The sequence below is a fragment of the Buteo buteo genome, chromosome 10, assembly GCF_964188355.1.
Source record: "Buteo buteo chromosome 10, bButBut1.hap1.1, whole genome shotgun sequence".
In the NCBI taxonomy this organism is placed as follows: Eukaryota; Metazoa; Chordata; class Aves; order Accipitriformes; family Accipitridae; genus Buteo; species Buteo buteo.
Window position 1 is genome coordinate 3,547,521 of NC_134180.1, and position 15,989 is coordinate 3,563,509.

At 51.9% G+C, this 15,989-nt stretch overlaps 1 protein-coding gene across 2 annotated transcripts in view; it reads left to right on the forward strand.

Annotated features, from left to right (window-relative positions):
* Positions 1-22: 22 nt before the first annotated feature.
* Positions 23-15,989, forward strand: part of SH3GL1 (SH3 domain containing GRB2 like 1, endophilin A2) — a 30,504-nt gene continuing 14,537 nt past the window's right edge. For both annotated transcript variants that reach the window (XM_075038078.1, XM_075038079.1), the window contains exon 1: positions 23-156. In XM_075038078.1, coding sequence (XP_074894179.1) covers positions 112-156 — 45 coding nt within the window. In that variant the 5' untranslated portion in view covers positions 23-111. The remainder of the gene's footprint in view (positions 157-15,989) is intronic.

Consider the following 15,989-nt stretch of genomic DNA (forward strand, 5'->3'; position numbering starts at 1 on the left):
GGGCGGGGCGGGGCGGGAGCTTCCGTGGCGGCGGCGGCGGCGGAAGCGGCCAGCGGCCGGGCCGGGCTCCTGCGTGCCGAGGTGTCTCCTCGGCGGCCGGCGGTTGGCAGCATGTCGGTGGCGGGGTTGAAGAAGCAGTTCTACAAGGCGAGCCAGGTGAGAGCACCGGGGATCGGTTACCCCTCCCGCCGACCGCGACTTACCAGAGCCCGCTGCTCAGCCTCGGTGACCTCCCCTCCCGCCCTCGCCGCTGCCGCCTGTCCGGGCCGGCTCGGTGGTGCCCTGATACCCGCCGTTATCCTCTCCCCGGTATCCCGGTCCGGTCCCCGTCTGTCTCCGCCGGTCGTCTCCCCCCAGTACCCCTGCCCGGTGGCCCCTCGCCAATGTCCGGTGTTCCCCCGTCCCCCGGTATCCCAGTCTCCTACCTCCCTGCCAGTCCCCGGTTCTCCAGGTGCCCCCTAGCACCCCCTCTTCCCCCCCCCCCGCCGGTGGCTCTTGGCCATCCCGGGGCTCGGTGTGTCGTTCCCCCCCGCCGTGGCGGGGCAGGGCCAGCCCTGCGTGGGCTGTCAGCGGAGCAGGGTGCCGCAGTGTCCTCGCTGTGGCCCTCTCGGATGCCCCCCAAACCCTCAGGGAATCCTGGGGGGTCCAGGGGATGGTCCCATACCCCCCTCGGGCCAGGGGTGTTGGAGGCACCCCAGTAGAAAAATGCATCCGCTGTGGACCAGAGGGTCCTGGAGTTTGGGTGCTGGTCGTGGCCAAGGTCCAGGTGGGTGTCACGGTGGGGGTGTGCTGCCCACCTTCCCCAAAAACGGTCCGTGCCCACGGCACGGCAAGGGAACGGATCCAGCCTGCTCAGCCCCAGACCCACACCGGCTTTGCGGGCGATGGCGGTGAAGCGCCTCAACAGCCGAGATGCCCTTGGACTTTGTAAGCGGAGCAGGATTTTAAGGGAAAAGCCCTGGAAGGTGGCGGCCGGGCAGGGTTAGAGGCCGTAGCTGGGAGTTACCGGCCCCGTTAAACTCGGATGGCAGCTGCAGCCCAACCTCGGGAAGCTCCCGCTTCCTGAAGAGCAGCTGGCAGCAGGACCGGGAAAGGATTTTGGGGCTTGGCGAGAGAGCCCGGAGCCCCGGCCCGCACGGGAAACGTCTGGGGGACGTTGGAAAAAACTCGTCAGATGAGTGATTTTTAGCCAAGCGAAAATTGATCTCGTCATTGATTGCTCTGGTGGTAAACAGTGAGTTTATGTCATCCTAAAGAGAAGATCGTGAAGTGTGGCTCCCCACAGGTCGGGGGGCTGCAGCTCTTCCCCCCAGATGTGGGAATCTGCTTCTAATGGGGTTTGTAAACACCTTCTTCCTCACCCTCTGCGTGAAGGGTGGCTGTTCCCGATACCCCCAAGCAGAGTGATCCTTCCCGGTGCTTGTGAACGGCACTGAAATTGGCAGTTGGGAATTTTTTTTCATGTATTTTTGGCATGGTTCGGGAATCGCAAATACTCCTCTGCTTCCCGTGGTCGCTGCTTTTCTCTCCCTGTTTTAAATTTAAGATGAATTTTGCACAGATCTAGCACCAGACCGTGTTTTCCAGGCACAAAGTATAAACCCCTTTAAGCTCAGCACAAGCATGTTTTCTACGTGTGTTGCCTCCTTTCTTGGCCATGTTTACGAAAAAGCATTTTGCTTAAACAGCAAAGCAAAATAACAGATTCCTTAAGTCATTCCCCCACCCCCTTTCTCGCAAAACCCTGCATCGTGGGATTTTTTTATGACTTCCATGGGAGAAGGTTGTGCTGAAAACTCCGTGTAGGAGGATTTTGCTGGCGTGGATGTACTGTGGTGGTGTCGCAGGGCAATTAGAGGTGAAGGCTCATCGATGAGTCAGGAGTAGCGTGTTTCTAAAGTCTAAAAACATCATTTTAAAACACCTGATGAAGGCTTCTTTGGGGGGATTTATTGTAAAGTGAAATCTGGTGTGGTCTTTGGTTTTTTTTTCTGTTACAGGTGTCTTTTTCTCTTAAAAGGAACGATTTTGGCTGCTTGTGGAAAAACTAAACCCAGCACAGCTGTCCAGGGAGAAGTAACTTGCCCAACGCGCAGACTCGGTGGCCCACTTGCCTCCTGAGTGCATGCGCACGTACTTCACTTGAGTGCTTAGACTGTGTTTAGTGGCATATTAAATTGGGAGATAAGGTGTATTCACAATTGCGTAGTGTGTATTTGCAACTGCATCGTGAATTCTTTCACAGCTCTTGTTGCCGCAGGGTTTTGGGAGCTGATTTAATCCGAAGAAGCTGGGTTTGGTGTGAGGTTTTCCACCAATATCGGTGAAGTGACTTGCTTTGCAGGGATGAGAGGGATGCAGTCCTCTTTCAGAGGTGCTACCACCCCTTTTGCAGTGCCCTGGTGACCGGCACACGGGTATCTATGCTTTAGAGATGCTTTAACTGGAAACTGGGAGTGACTGGTTCCAGTTCAGCCATTTTTCTGTCTTCTCCTCCTCTCCCTTCCCTTTCCACCCTTCTTCCCTTTCCCTCCACCGGTCCCACTCCTCAGCCACCCCTTGGCTGAAGGAGAAGAGGATTAGTTATTTTTTGGCTCCCTTAAAGCTGTTGGACTCTGCCAAAACCAAACATGTGGAAGATCTTTCCTAAAATGTTATGTTTCGTTCCACGTCTGTTGTTAATTGAAGGAAAATGGAGCCAGAACCAAGGTCTGCAAGGACCTCGGCACCGCTGGAGCGGCAGGTTTGGGATTCCCCCTGCCTCCCTGCACGACGAGGGGACCAGTTCAGCCTCCTCAATAGCCGGAGGGAGCAGGGCTTGGCTCGTGGGCTTCTGTCGTCTGATTCCTGTGGGCCCACGTCTCCCCTGGGTGAGGCAGCCCGGCGCCCACATGCAGGAGAGCGCCAAGATAGTATCCTGTAAAAAAAAAAAAGAAAAAGTCACACTGGCAAACACTGCAGATGGTGAGCAGTTCTGTGTGTGCGTCCAGAACAGGTTTTGCTAGTTCATAGCAAAATGTTCTTTAAAAGAAAAAAAAAAAAAAAGCAAGCTGTAGAAAACATTCTCGCAAAAGGAAGGAGGAGAAATAACAACAACAGCGGCAGCTTTGAGCTCTAGCATCACGAGCTGGGAGCAGGGTGGGAAGTCCCTGCTTGCAGGTACGAGACCATCCGGTCCTGGGTACCATCCAGCCTTGATCCATCAGCATCCACTCAGGAATTTGCAGGAACCTGGCGGTGTAGAAATGGCTTAATTTGCACCATTTGCTTTTTATACAGACCGATGTTAAGTCCTAAAAGCCTGCAAAACTTTTCATTAACCAATAGATAGGGCAGGCTGCACAAAGCAGGGCACCTGCCTGTGCCGTTCCTGGGCAAATTTGATGCTCAGTGGGTGTAAGTGGGTTTGTCACTACTTGCACGTAGTGCAGCAGGCCTGCCTGGCACCGGCAGGTTTATCACTCACTGGTTTGAAGGGACAAGCCCTAGGGTGGAGGCAGTGCTGTTGTGATACGGTGTTGGTAAACACAGCCCTTCCCTCCGTGACAGCAGGACTGTCCTACCTGGGGTTATACACCGCCTGACAGTGCGGAGGCAGGAGAAGCAACACAGCCCGCTTGCTGGGGACGGGTCTAATGCGGGGAGCGGAGTGTGGTACCCTTATCCGTAGTCCATCTTCGTGTGGTATCGCCGCGGCTCCCGGTGCAGCTGCTTTGGGTGCTGCCCCGTGGATGCAGGGAGCCGGAGCGGGGAGCGTCCCTCTCCGTTGGGCAGGGCCAACAGGTTGCTCTGCTCTGGGCAGTCATGGCTCGGCAGGTGACCAAGGCACAGCGAGAATGAGCTTGCCAAATACTGTCATTTCGGCTATAACAGAGCCCTTCTGGGGACACAAGACATGTTTTTGTATGCCAGCGGTTCGGCTCGGGGAGCAGACTCAGGCCAAGCAAGGGTGAGCGAGGGAAGACAGCATCGCTTTTTTAAAGCGGGCTGGTATTCCGCCCTGGGCGCTGCTGTTATCCTGAACAGGATTAACGTGCTCCCAAAGCCTGTGTGGTCCAAGCCTAAACCCTGCTAGGCCTGCCTGGGCTTAGGAACTCGGGTAGCAAGCGGTGGCTCGTGCCCTGCTGTGCCTGGCGAGTCCTGGCCCGAGACACAGGCCAGCAACCTCCTCCTCCACATGCAAAGTACAAAAGCCATTTTCCAAGAGGCGGAGAGGCGAGTGCTAATTAAAACTAGCAAGCCCTTGACATTCATGCTTTTTCCTGAGTTTGATGACTGCTCTCAAGGCTTCTGAAGATATTTTTGAACATAAATAGCTACCGCTTGCTTTCTGCCTGGCCTGAGAGCTCAGGATGTGCTCTGTAGCCTCCAACAGCCATTTCAGCCCAGAAGGCCCACGCGATTCCCCAGCTCTGTACATCAGCGATGTACGCTTTCCGGCCAGTTCTTAATGAGCCCTAAGAGCTTCCTTCCCCGCAGCTTGGCACCCAGGTGCTGCAATGTGATAGCATCTGCTCCGAAGGCTGAGGCAGTGGAATCTGCTCCTAGATGCACTGCACAGGGACTGTTTGGTGACAGGGGACAGAGTGCAGCTGGCGGGCAGGGATGGCATTTCTCCTTTTTTTTTTTTTTTTTTTTTTGGCCTTCATGGTCATTTGCTCTTGCCCATGCTGGTTTGCAACTTCCTTTCCTTCTGTTTGGGTGAGGTCCTTTCTGCAGTGGCTTTGCGCTGTGCTTTCAAATAGGGTTTTTCTCCTCCCTTTCCCAGATGATACCTTTTAACAGCTACCTTTTATATTTTTAAGGATAAGTCAGTCCTTCTAGCATCTGGCTCTCTGGGGCTTTCTCTTGTAGGCATGAGATGCCTTTCCGCTCGCTGCCTTTGCTCTGTACACAGATGGGTCGTGGGTTTCTCCAGACATTGCACATGCGCTGTACAGCACAGGATCTCCTGCTGGAAGAGAAATGGGAAGGGCAGCGTGCAGGATAACCTTCCACATGGAAAACCAAATCCACGAAGCCCCTTTCCCTGGCTAGAGCTTGTCTGTTGGTGCCCTGTCTTGCTGCAGATGGTTTTGATTGTGCCTGCCCTCCAGCTCTAGCTCGCTCACGCTTTGGTGGAGACTGACACACCCCAAGTCCGTCTGCACATTTTCGCTCAAACTCGCCGCTGTCGGAGTTTAAACCACGGATGGTGTCAGGCTGGAGAGGAACTGGGGAGCTGGGAGAGCAGAGGTTTGTGCTTCTGCTGCTGACCATCCTGCAGGGCAGCTATCACAGTGGCAGAGAGATCACAGAATCCTCAAACGGTTTGGGTTGGAAAGGACCTTTGAAGGTCATCTAGTCCAACCCTCCTGCGATAAGCAGGGACATCAACTAGATCAAGTTGCTCAGAGCCCCGTCCAACCTGACCTTGGATGTTTCCAGGGATGGGGCATCAGCCACCTCTCTGGGCAACCTGTGCCAGTGTTTCACCACCCTCATCATAAAAAATTTCTTCCTTGCATCTAGGATCTTCTAGTTCTATTAGATCTTCACTTGCTGCAGCTTTTTGGCCAGTGGATGCGAGCTGAAGTTCTTAGGATGGTGCCAGTGCCCAGAGACGTTAAAGGGGTGCACAGCCCCCTGAGACAGGCCAGTCTCTGCTCTGCAGTGGCATCGGAACTTCATGCTGACTTGTCTTGAATCCTCCAACAATTAGTAAAGCCAAGAGTGGACCTGAGATGCTCCGTGCGGTGGCTTCACTGCTTTCCCAGAAAGCCGAGGCGAGAGGTGTGAGTGTGTACAGGCAGCAGCGTGGGCAGGGCAGTGGGGCTGCCTGCCCCATCCATGGATGGAATCTTGGGGAAGCCTTTGCTGGTGCACTGGGGCCGAGACTTCACCCAGGAGAGCACCCAGAGCTGCCAGTGGAGGAACCAGGCACCCAAGGGGGGTTTAGGGTGCTATTTTGGGCTCATGTGTTCTTTTTGAGCTTTTCCGGTGGATTTTGCACACCCATGCAAAAGCGAGTTGGCCTGTCCCTCTGCAGCAGGGTCTGAGGAGCAGGAGGAGATCCTAGGAGCAGGTCACACCTTGGCTTTTCTGCCGCGGCGGTGGCTGTGCTTTGATGACAAAGGCAGAATGAGGACTGGGTGCTGCAATGGCACGGCGAGCAGGTAATTCCTGGGGGAGGTAGTTGGCAGTGTCGGGCTCTAAGTTCCTGATCTATAAATGGGAATTTGGACTGGGGAGTCAAGGGATTTTGCTGATTTCCTGCCAGCCTGACCTTCCCTCCCACAGCACCCAGTGTTTGCTCTATTAATATTAACCTGGGCTTAACAAGTCCCCTGCAGGCTCCCTAGTTTATCTTTCGATATTAATCTGCTCCTGAGGCTGGAGGAAAGCCGGATTTGCTCAAGCACAGTGTAACGTCCCGCCGGCTCAGCTTGCCAGCTGGGGTCTGTCCAGGGGGGAGTCATATACAGCAGTCAGCCTGAGCATCCTCACCTGACACCCTGAAGCCCCGAGCAGTTTGCTGTTGCTGGAGACGGGTGTTTCGGTGATGCATGTGTTTGCAGATCCACATATGGCAGGTGAAAAAGTGAAGGACACGTGTCGGCAAACCTCTTAGTGAAGGGGTCTAGACTTCAGCACATTCCTCTTCTAGCCTAGGTGATGATGATTGAATACTTGCGGAGGTGCCTGCTGTCACGTCTAGCTAAAATGACTGTGTGCAGGATATATTTTCGTATTAACTCCCTCTCCTTTTCTTGCATGATTTGTTGTCGATATGCCCAGCACGGTGACGTTGTTCGGCTGGTTAATCGTTGTCAGAGCTGAGCTGAGCAGCCCTGTAACAGAAAAGCTGAAAACTGTTCTTAGTGTTGTTCAGCCTGTCTGGAGTCACAGGCAGGGGATGGCTCATGTCTCTGCATCAGTTACTTTAACTTGGCCTTTTTTTTTTTCTCCCCCCCTTTTAAGATTGCTTTCACGGCCATTGGGCTATAACAGTAACAAGAACTCAGATTCTCAGAAGGCGAAGACAGAAAACAGAGGTGGAAAACTCCAGCTCTCCGTACCCTGCTCCGTTTGCTCCCCGTCTCGTTTCTAATGTCAGACAGGGAAAGTGTTATCCTGCGTTTGCAGCTGGGGGAATCTGGGACGCAGGAAGGATACGTGACTCAGGGCTGGGGGGGATTGTGTGGCATTAGGAGCGCTGATTCCTCGTCATCATCTCGCTGTGTGGTGATGCCTGCCCATCTGCCTTGGGGCTTTCTGTCTAAAATGATCTATTTATCTATCTGTTTTCACAGGTTATGGGTGAACTATTGAAAGTGGACGGTGCCAAGGGGGATGGTTTCTGGATGTGGTGGAAGGAAATCCTTCCTCCCCCTTCTCCCTGCCAATACTTTCCTCCTGGGAAAGAGCAAAACAGGGATGAGATCAGGCAGGCTGGCTTGTAAAAGCTGATTCATTTCTCTAGCACTTTTTTTTTTTTTTCTTCCTTCTCTCCCCCATCCCTACATATGCCAGTGCCTTTTGCCAGGGCTCGCAGCCCCATCCAAGCCCTGGGTGGTAAAACTGCAGGAACGGCAGCCTGGGCTGCGAGCAGGGCAGCTCCTCCTGCCCGAGACTGCAGAAATACCAGCATAAAAATCAAAACTATGGGCTGCCTCAGTGGACTCGATGCCCCTCGGGGAGGGAATTTGCGTGCAGTGGGGTGTGAGGGGTTATTATAAGACCTGAGCCTGCCACAGCCTGCATCGATGTTGCCGTCCCTTCTGGAGAAGGCTGCTGGTTTGCACCATTCCCCAGCAGGATGCCAAACTACCGAAAAGTCCAGAAATAAAATAAATCCGTAATCCAGAAGGTCTTGGGTTTGTAATGCCAGCTGAACTCATTCACATGGAAACTCAGTGATGCATTTAGACACTGATGCTGTTTCATAAGACTCCTGCGTTGCAGAGGGCCGTGCTTGTGGTCCTTTCCATCTCTTTAACTGCGCTGATTAAATCATCATCCCGAGCTGTGAAATCAGGGGCCCAGAGCTGGAGCGTGCGGGAGGTTGCTCCTGTCAACGGGGCTGACTTTTCCTGCAGATCTGCTCCCTCCTGAGCTGCGTGTGTCCCCCCACTGCCATGGCTGTGTCCCAGCCTTCCCCCCCCAAGGACCAGATGAGTCTCTGTGCGGAGCTGAAGCGGATGGGGAAGGATCCGGGCTCATCGGGTTGGGAAAGCCCCGCAGCATCGCCTAGCTTCTCTTTTCATAAGCAGCTGTGTGACATGACTTAGTGCAGGATTCAGCCCTTCTTGGCCTCTCCCTGTGATTATAAAAGCGATAATTAATTTTTTTTTTAAAAGGTTTCCTCTTCCTCTCGCCCCCCCCCCATCCCTTTAGTCAACGATCCCGTGGCTTTCAGGAACAGGTTCCTGTTGACAGGAAAGGGCCGTGTTTGGCCCAAGCTGGAGGGGTAAAACCAGCTGCTCTTGGCATCCTCTCCGGCAGCCGCATGGTTTCATTGCTGGATCTGGGTTTGCCAATAGTGCCCGGGGGTGCTGGCAAGGTCTTCGACCTGCTGGAGCGCAGGCAGGGCCGTCCCCATCGCACTGCGGCTCTCCCAGAGCGGGGGGACGACACATGGTCCCCTGAGGTCCTGGACCTGCCCTGCTGCTCCTCTTGCAGCAGATAGTCCATCAAGAGAGAGTCTGGGCTGCTCTTGCCTCCAAGAAAAGCCTTCTAGCCCATGGCGTGTGTAATTAGCTTTGTTGCCGATATCTTATTAACAGAACTAGTCTTTTTTTCTTTTAAAGCCACTGGGAATTTTAGAATCTTCCTATCTCCTAATACCTGGCTATTAATAAAGTTCATGATACTGTCACTAATTAGATTGCTTTTCTGCTAAAAAAAAAAATGAATTAAACGCATCTCCATAATGAAATTCTGTCTTTCAGACAGAAGATAAAATTTGCATGATTAAAGCTTTAAAGGGCTTTTTCTGATTGAGAAAATGCTTCATAATTCATCCTAGAGCTTGAAAACCAGCCTGTATCTTCTTGTTGGCCCAGACTTTATTCATCCATGATAATTTATTAACTGCTTTCTTGACCAAATCTGTTTTGGCTTTACCGGACTAGCTATATTTAAACTTAATCTTGCCACCTTCCTGACGAAAAAGGCAGAAAAATGATGAACGATTATCTACGTACAAAGCAAATCCACTGCGTAAGAAGGTGCTGTTCTTGCCAAACATTCCCCCCCCGCCTCCAATTTTCTTAGCTGTAAGCTCCGTGGTGAAGCATTTAGAAAACATCTTGTTTGTTGCCAGCGCGTGTCTGTGCACATGCTTTTGGGTGGACTTAGGGGGCACTGGGCAGGCACAAATCTGGAATGCCAGATGTTGGTGTAGCTATTCTCGTAGTAAAGCTCCTCCTAATTGTATTGGGTGAATTTTAAAGGCCAAAGGAGTCTGCACTTTTGTGCTTGAACAGGGATAACATAATCTAAATGTTATCTACCAGAATTTCTGGTACACCTATTGCTCTGGCTGCAGGGCAGCAAGGTAATAGTGATGCATCGGTAGTGTCATCTGCAGAGTAAAAGTGAACTGCGAAGTGCTGGGAGGGATTTTTTCACGTTTAAACCATTCCGAAATGAGTATTAGCAAGTGTTCAATGATGTGCAGCAAGAAAAAATATGGGTTCAGCATCATCTTGCCTGGGCTGGAAGCATGACAGAGTGCCTGGATGTGGGGAAGGCTGCCGTGCAGAGCTCTAGGAGGAACTGATACAGGAGCAGGAGTTTGATCTGGTCCAACACCCGTTGCCGGCTTGCTCCTGGCAGTCTTATGGATGTCTGTTCACGCGTTCCCACTCTCGTTTTCCTTAGGATGCTGTGCTCTGGTCTGATAGCCACTAAGCTTTTCCTAGTATTCAAATTAACAAGGAAAACACGTATTTATAGTGTTCTCAATTATTTCTCTCCCTCTTTGATGTTTGTGTACACTGAGATATCGCTAGGTCCGTCCTGGAGTTTTTGCTTGGCCAATGCTATCCGTGTTAAACGTGCTCTGCATGGGGTTCCCTCTGCCCCCTCCAAGCCAGGAAGAGGGTTTTTTGCCTTCCCTTTGATGGAGTTGAGCTCCTGCCTAAGCTCGGCATCTTTTTTGATCTCTCTTCTGTCTGTAAACCTGCCTGGGAACTCACCTTGACTCTTCCCTGAACTCATTAACGCTGTCTGCCACCCAAAACTGAACACGGCCCTGACTAAACTTTTTAGGTAATTGCTCTACATGTCCCATCAGCCTGGCTTGGTCTCGTCATGCTGCAAATCCGGAGGTTCCTCTGCCTCCTTCCCAGTTCCTTGATAGTCTCAGGGCTCTGTTGCTGGTTTTTTCTCTGGGTGATGCCAGTTAGTGTCACGCGCCCCGGGGAGGTGTTTTTTCATCTGTCTTGGTTTGCACGAGGAGCAGAAATCCCATCTGCTGCTCTTTTGCAAACTGTCCTACAGCCACGGTGTTTTCCCCAGGGATATACGGGTGTCGTAAGCACTACTGTTCCTTTTTTTTTTCCCCCTTGCTTTTTGTGAAATCCCTAGGAGCAGCGTAAAGGCAGACAGTTGGGGCTGATGCTCGGTACGCCAACCGAAGGACAGGACTGCTGGTTGCTCTGCCTTGGTTTGTCATTGAAGCTTTGCAGAAGAGGAAACCGAGGACTGCAATTACTAGGAGGCACTTCTAGTGCTTTGTACTTTTATATCACATCTAATGAGCAGCTCCAAGTCACAAATGCGAGGAGCCGCTCGTCCTTTTCCCCTGGGTCTGCAAAGGTCGGGTGGAGTTGCTGAGGAATGATGGCTCAGCAGCTTTGCGAAAGTCAGGCTGTGATTCACTAAGGCTTTTCCAAGATAGGACGTAGGGAGGTTGGGCAGGAAATCTGGATGCAAGGCAAATATTCCACGTTTCCCCTCGGTTTAGTGGACTTCCTCTGAATTGCTGTAGTCGCTGCAAGTGGGTGAGGAGAAGGGCAGTGCTGGGGGAGAGGAGAGCTGCTGCTTTTTTTCCTTACATGTTTTTTGTTTTCCCTGTTAACTTGACCCAATTATATTTATATTTTTTTTCCAGCTGAATAGCAATTATGTGTCATTTGGTACAGAGCATGTGAGAAGTAACTAATAATAGGAGAAAATATTTATGATGCAAATGACTGTTGCTGACTGTTGGGAGGCGTCCCCTTCCCTGTAGCAAGAACATTTCAAGTGTCTCCCTGCAGTGAGAGCTGCATATTGAAACCTTTCTCCTCCAGGGTGAGTCTGCTTTTAAGGCAGCATTGTGCCCTTTCGGCAGGCTGGCCCGTCCCTGGCTCGGCGTTAGCCCGGGCAAACCAAGCTGTCGGCTTCTGCTCGGGGAGGGAAGGAGACACCATCTTCCTCCTGCTGGAAGAGTTAGCTTGGAGAGCACCGCGACGGGCAGAGCCTGGTAAACAGGGATCACAATCACGATTTTAAATACTGTCATGCTGCAGACAAGGAAAGGACGAATCACCCAAGCAAACAGGGAGCGGCTGCATTGCAGTGCATATGTATGCCCTTCTCTGGCCCGAGCTCTGCAAGTGTGACCTGCTGGCTGCTGCTTAAGTTACATTTTTTTTTAATTCATGCTGTCCTCATTCCTCTGAGCCCATCTGCTGGATGGAGATGAGTCATTCGATAGCACTTTGAGTAGGTGATTTGACAGGTGGCTCCCTAGAAAGCTGTCTTTGCATGCGGCAGCTCTTCCTTTGCAATTTCTATATGGTAAGATTACAACCTGAGGTCACTTTGAAGGCTTTCTGCTTTGTCGGGAGGGAAGGGCAGGAGCTCTTCATTGTTCTGGGCTGACCTTCCTGCTCAAAATCAAGGCAATTCCTCCGGCGTTGGGTGGAGAGTGGCTAGATCCCCATCTCAGATGGTGAGGGGGTGGAAAGCTCGGTTTGTTTCTGGACACGTTTTTCCTGGTGCACGTGTCTGGAGGCAGCGAAGCACCTCTACGTGCCTTTGCACAAGTACATCGCTGGTGCTTGGGTGGCAAGTCTCAGACAGGACTGGCCCTCCTTGTGACAGATGGGAACAGGAAAAATAAAGGCAAGAAAGCTCAGGAGAAGATTGAGGGCTGGACAACAGAGTAAAAATGCTCCTGCGAGCTATGTAGCGGGGAGACCAGCCAACTTAGGTGGCCAGTGGAGCAGTCAGGTACCCCAAGGCAGGTTAGATTAATGGTATGGCTGATGTTAGGAGCCAGCAGCAGGGTCTTGCTCGGAGAGGCAGGAGGGTGAGAGCTTCAGCTGCCGTTCCTCTTTCTCTGGTTTGCCCCGCGACCCAGTGGGGATGTGAGAAGTGGTGAGACAGTGTCTGCCGAATCACACCCACCTTCTGTTTTTAGCTCTGCTGCTAACCTGCTCTTGACAGTAGGCAAATCGCTTCCTCTCATGCTCTTTCCTCTTCTAGCACTTGTCAATCTTCTCTCCTTAGAGTGGCGGCTTTTGGGGTGAGAAAGTCCAGTGGGTGCAGCAGTGCTCAGCATCACAAGGACCACGGAGCTAGCTGCTGGGTGCTGCCAGTAGCTGGGTGCTCTTCAGAGCGTGGGGATCTGCTAGGGAACATGCCTTCCTCTTCGTTACAAGGCTAGTGGTAATTGTTCATTCCTTGTTCCGCACAATAAACACTTAGATCTGTTTTCTTCTCCTTAAAGTAGGTCAGAAGTTGCTCAGATTAGCCTGTGCTTTGCTGTGGGTGTGCCGTACTCTCCTTAAACTGGGGTGTCTGCTGCCTCTCAGCAGCATCCTTCCTTAAGAAAGGATGCCTTCCATTTTTAATTAAAAAAAAAAAAAAAGAAAAGCTTAAAGGCCTCTAAGGAGGCAGAATACAGTCAGATCTATACAAAGCTAACGTGAACAGACAGAACTGCAGGCTGGCTGGGGAGAAAAGGGGTGTGCGCAGCGTTAAAGTTCTCAGTGGGTTTGCATCAGCTGCTGCTGCTCCACAGGAACTGCCCGGCCGGTTGTCTCTTCCCAGTTCCCAGCCCCGTGTGCTCGCTGCCTTTGTGGCTGGGAACCAGAGATGTACCCGAAATGGTGAGGCCTCGACACGACGTATGCATGCTCTGGATCCCAACTGGTGTCTGCTGTCGGACCGGCACCTTCCAGTCTCACCTTGTTTCCAAGGATTACGCCAGAAAGGTGACAATTAACTTTTAATGAGACACTTTGTGTTGGCGTGGACGGGCAGCACATCAGAGCTCAGACATCTGCAGGGGATTGCCATCGGCCTTGAGACACCTCCCAGTACAAGCTGGTTCTGCAAGGAGCCTCTGCGGTGGCAGAGACGTGCGGGGTGCTCGGGGAGGACCTCCAGGTGTTTTCCAGGTGTTTTTTGGCACCGCTGAGCTCCTGCCTCTCCTGGGCACGCTGTTAGAAATGGAGTGTGTTTCGAGGAGTCTTTTTTGGGGCTCTGCAGCCCTGCCATTGCCAAGCCCCACTGTCTGCAGCCGAGTGACTAAACCCATTTACTACCCATCTATTTTAAAGCTTAAATACACACGCAGCAACAGAGTGAATTGTCACGTTGGCTCCATGGAGCTGCGACCGCCCAGCTGCCTCTTACACCGTGATGATAAAGCGACTGGTGAAGATGACTGAAAATTACACTTAATGCCAGGGAGTCACGCCTTGCTGAGCTGGAGCAGTGGTGATGGCTTTATTTAGGTTTTATGGAGCATCCCACAGATCTGTGCCACTGGGCATGACTGAAACTGGGCACTAGCGATCCCAGTTAGCCCTGGTTTTCCTTAACTACTGCTTCTACATGTCTCTATGAGGCTGTCATGTTCTACTCAAGCCCTCTTTATGTGGAGTTCAAAACATTTGCAGCACCTTTTTTAATTGTTTTGTGGGCTGGCTTTTTCCACTGGACTTGCCCTTTCCTGATGAAGGGAGCCAGGGTAAAGCTGCTTGTTTGTTTGCTTGTCTGTGGGTTTTTTTATTTCTGTTGAGAGGCAGAGTGTGGTGGGGAGGAAGAGGAAGGCTTTGATATACCAGCATCTGGAAGGATAAGGTTTTCATTCTACTGCAGGCAACTGTTTTGAATGCAAGGATGGCATATGTTTGATGTGTTATAAATAGGGCTGACTGTTTGCTATGGAAAAAGAAAGCAAGTTTAAAAAAATAAAATAGTTTTTGTGTTTTTCTTGGTGTGTTTTGCTTGTTTGAGGCTGAGGGAGTTAGGGATAATTTCCCATTTTAAAGTATCTAAAGGCTAAACAGCAGAATATCAAAATGAGGTATGTGAAGTCCCGTGGGAAAGCTGCTTGTTAGCGGAAAATGACACCGGCTTATGGCTCCCACATCCGCAGGTTGGGCAGATGAGGACCTTCAGGTTGGGGTGTGCTGCAAATCTGCCCTCCTCTGGGTTTCGAGGTGCCTTGCAGGCGCTCCTTGGCTGGCAGAAGTTTGGCTGATGGCGTCTTCCCTCTCAGTTTGTCATGAATTTTGTTGATGATGCTGCACAAAAATCTCCTTTTTCTTTTTTTTTCTATGCATCTTTCACACCTCTGCCAACAGCAACCTCTGGGAGCGATGCAGCAAGGCCACGGTACAGAACAGCCCATGCCATTGCTCCGAGCTGGGACTGCCCATCTCTTCTCGGGGATCTGCTGCTCACAAAACCTTTCCCGATCTTCTGTGCTCCTAAATTTATACAGGCTCATCCTGGCCAAACACACCTGCCACGTGGCGAAATGTGCTTGGCATGGGCTTGTGCCGGGCAGGAATGTTAATGGGGGTGATGCTGCAGCCAGCTACGAGGGAAATGCGGCTTTGGGGTGGGAGCGGGTGTGTCAGGGTCCTTCTCCAGGCATTTGGGATCTGTTTGGGTTTCAGTGACGGCGTGGGCAGACTGATACCTGTCTGTCCAATCCATCTGGTTCGGGTAAGGATGCCCAGTGCAGTGTAGCAAGGGATGGACACTCAGATTTCTTTATTTGCTGCAAGTTGTCCTGGAGCCGAGCGGATGGGATGAAGGAATGGTGGCTTTTGAGGAGGGGTGCGTGGATTTTGTGTTGTAAATTGGGAGCGGCTGCGCAGGCCTTCTTGTTTCTCTCCCACTCCCAGCTGTAAAAGAGAAGCCCTCTTCATTACGCCTTTCTTCCCCCTCTGTGTACACATACCATTCCTGCCTCTCCCCGTAGCCAACCTCCTGCTGCAGTAGTTAGTTAGTTTAAACAATAGGTCTTTCATTTCCGAAGATCTTCCACCATGCGCAGCCCTCCGGTGGGTTTTGAACAGCGAGGGGAAGTCGGGATTGTTCGCGTTCCCACGCCCCTGCGAAGGAAGCCGATGGAAGCCCCCGTGAGCAGCCCTTCGGTGGCAAGAAGTGGCCGTATCTCATCCCTCCGGATTAGCTCTCCTGCAGACGAAGCAGGCTGGATGCCGTGCTCCTGGTGATGCTCGCTGGGGTGGGAGCCGCTGCACCAGCCTTGAATTAAATGCACCTCCCTACTCTCTGATCTCAGGTCGGAGCTATCTAGGGCATATTTTAACTGCCAGTATCCTTTTAATTAAACATGGATGGGAAGCGAGGGATTGATTCCTGGCTTCTCTGTTGGAGTTTGCGTGCACCGTCTGCTTCAGCCCTCTTCCCCCACCCTGCGGCGTGGTTGGGTTGGGATGCCAGGTAAACAGCCGCCCCGTTTTGAAGCAGTTTTTATCTTGCTGGGCTGTGATGCCCAACGATATCGCCTTGTGCTAATATTTGCTTTAGGAAGCATTTGGCTTCGGCTACTGTGGCAGTGCAGTTGAGGGCTTCTGCTCTGTCACTGCACCCTGCTCCCCTCTCTGAGCTGCGGCAGGGCTTGCTTCAGGTTTAACCTATTAGTATGTGTCCCATCCTGGCAGGGCTGGGAGATTAAAGAAACCAGAGAGCGTAGACTTGTTCTCATCTTTCACGCCAAGCCAGCTGATGCCCTTCAACATAAGCATGCA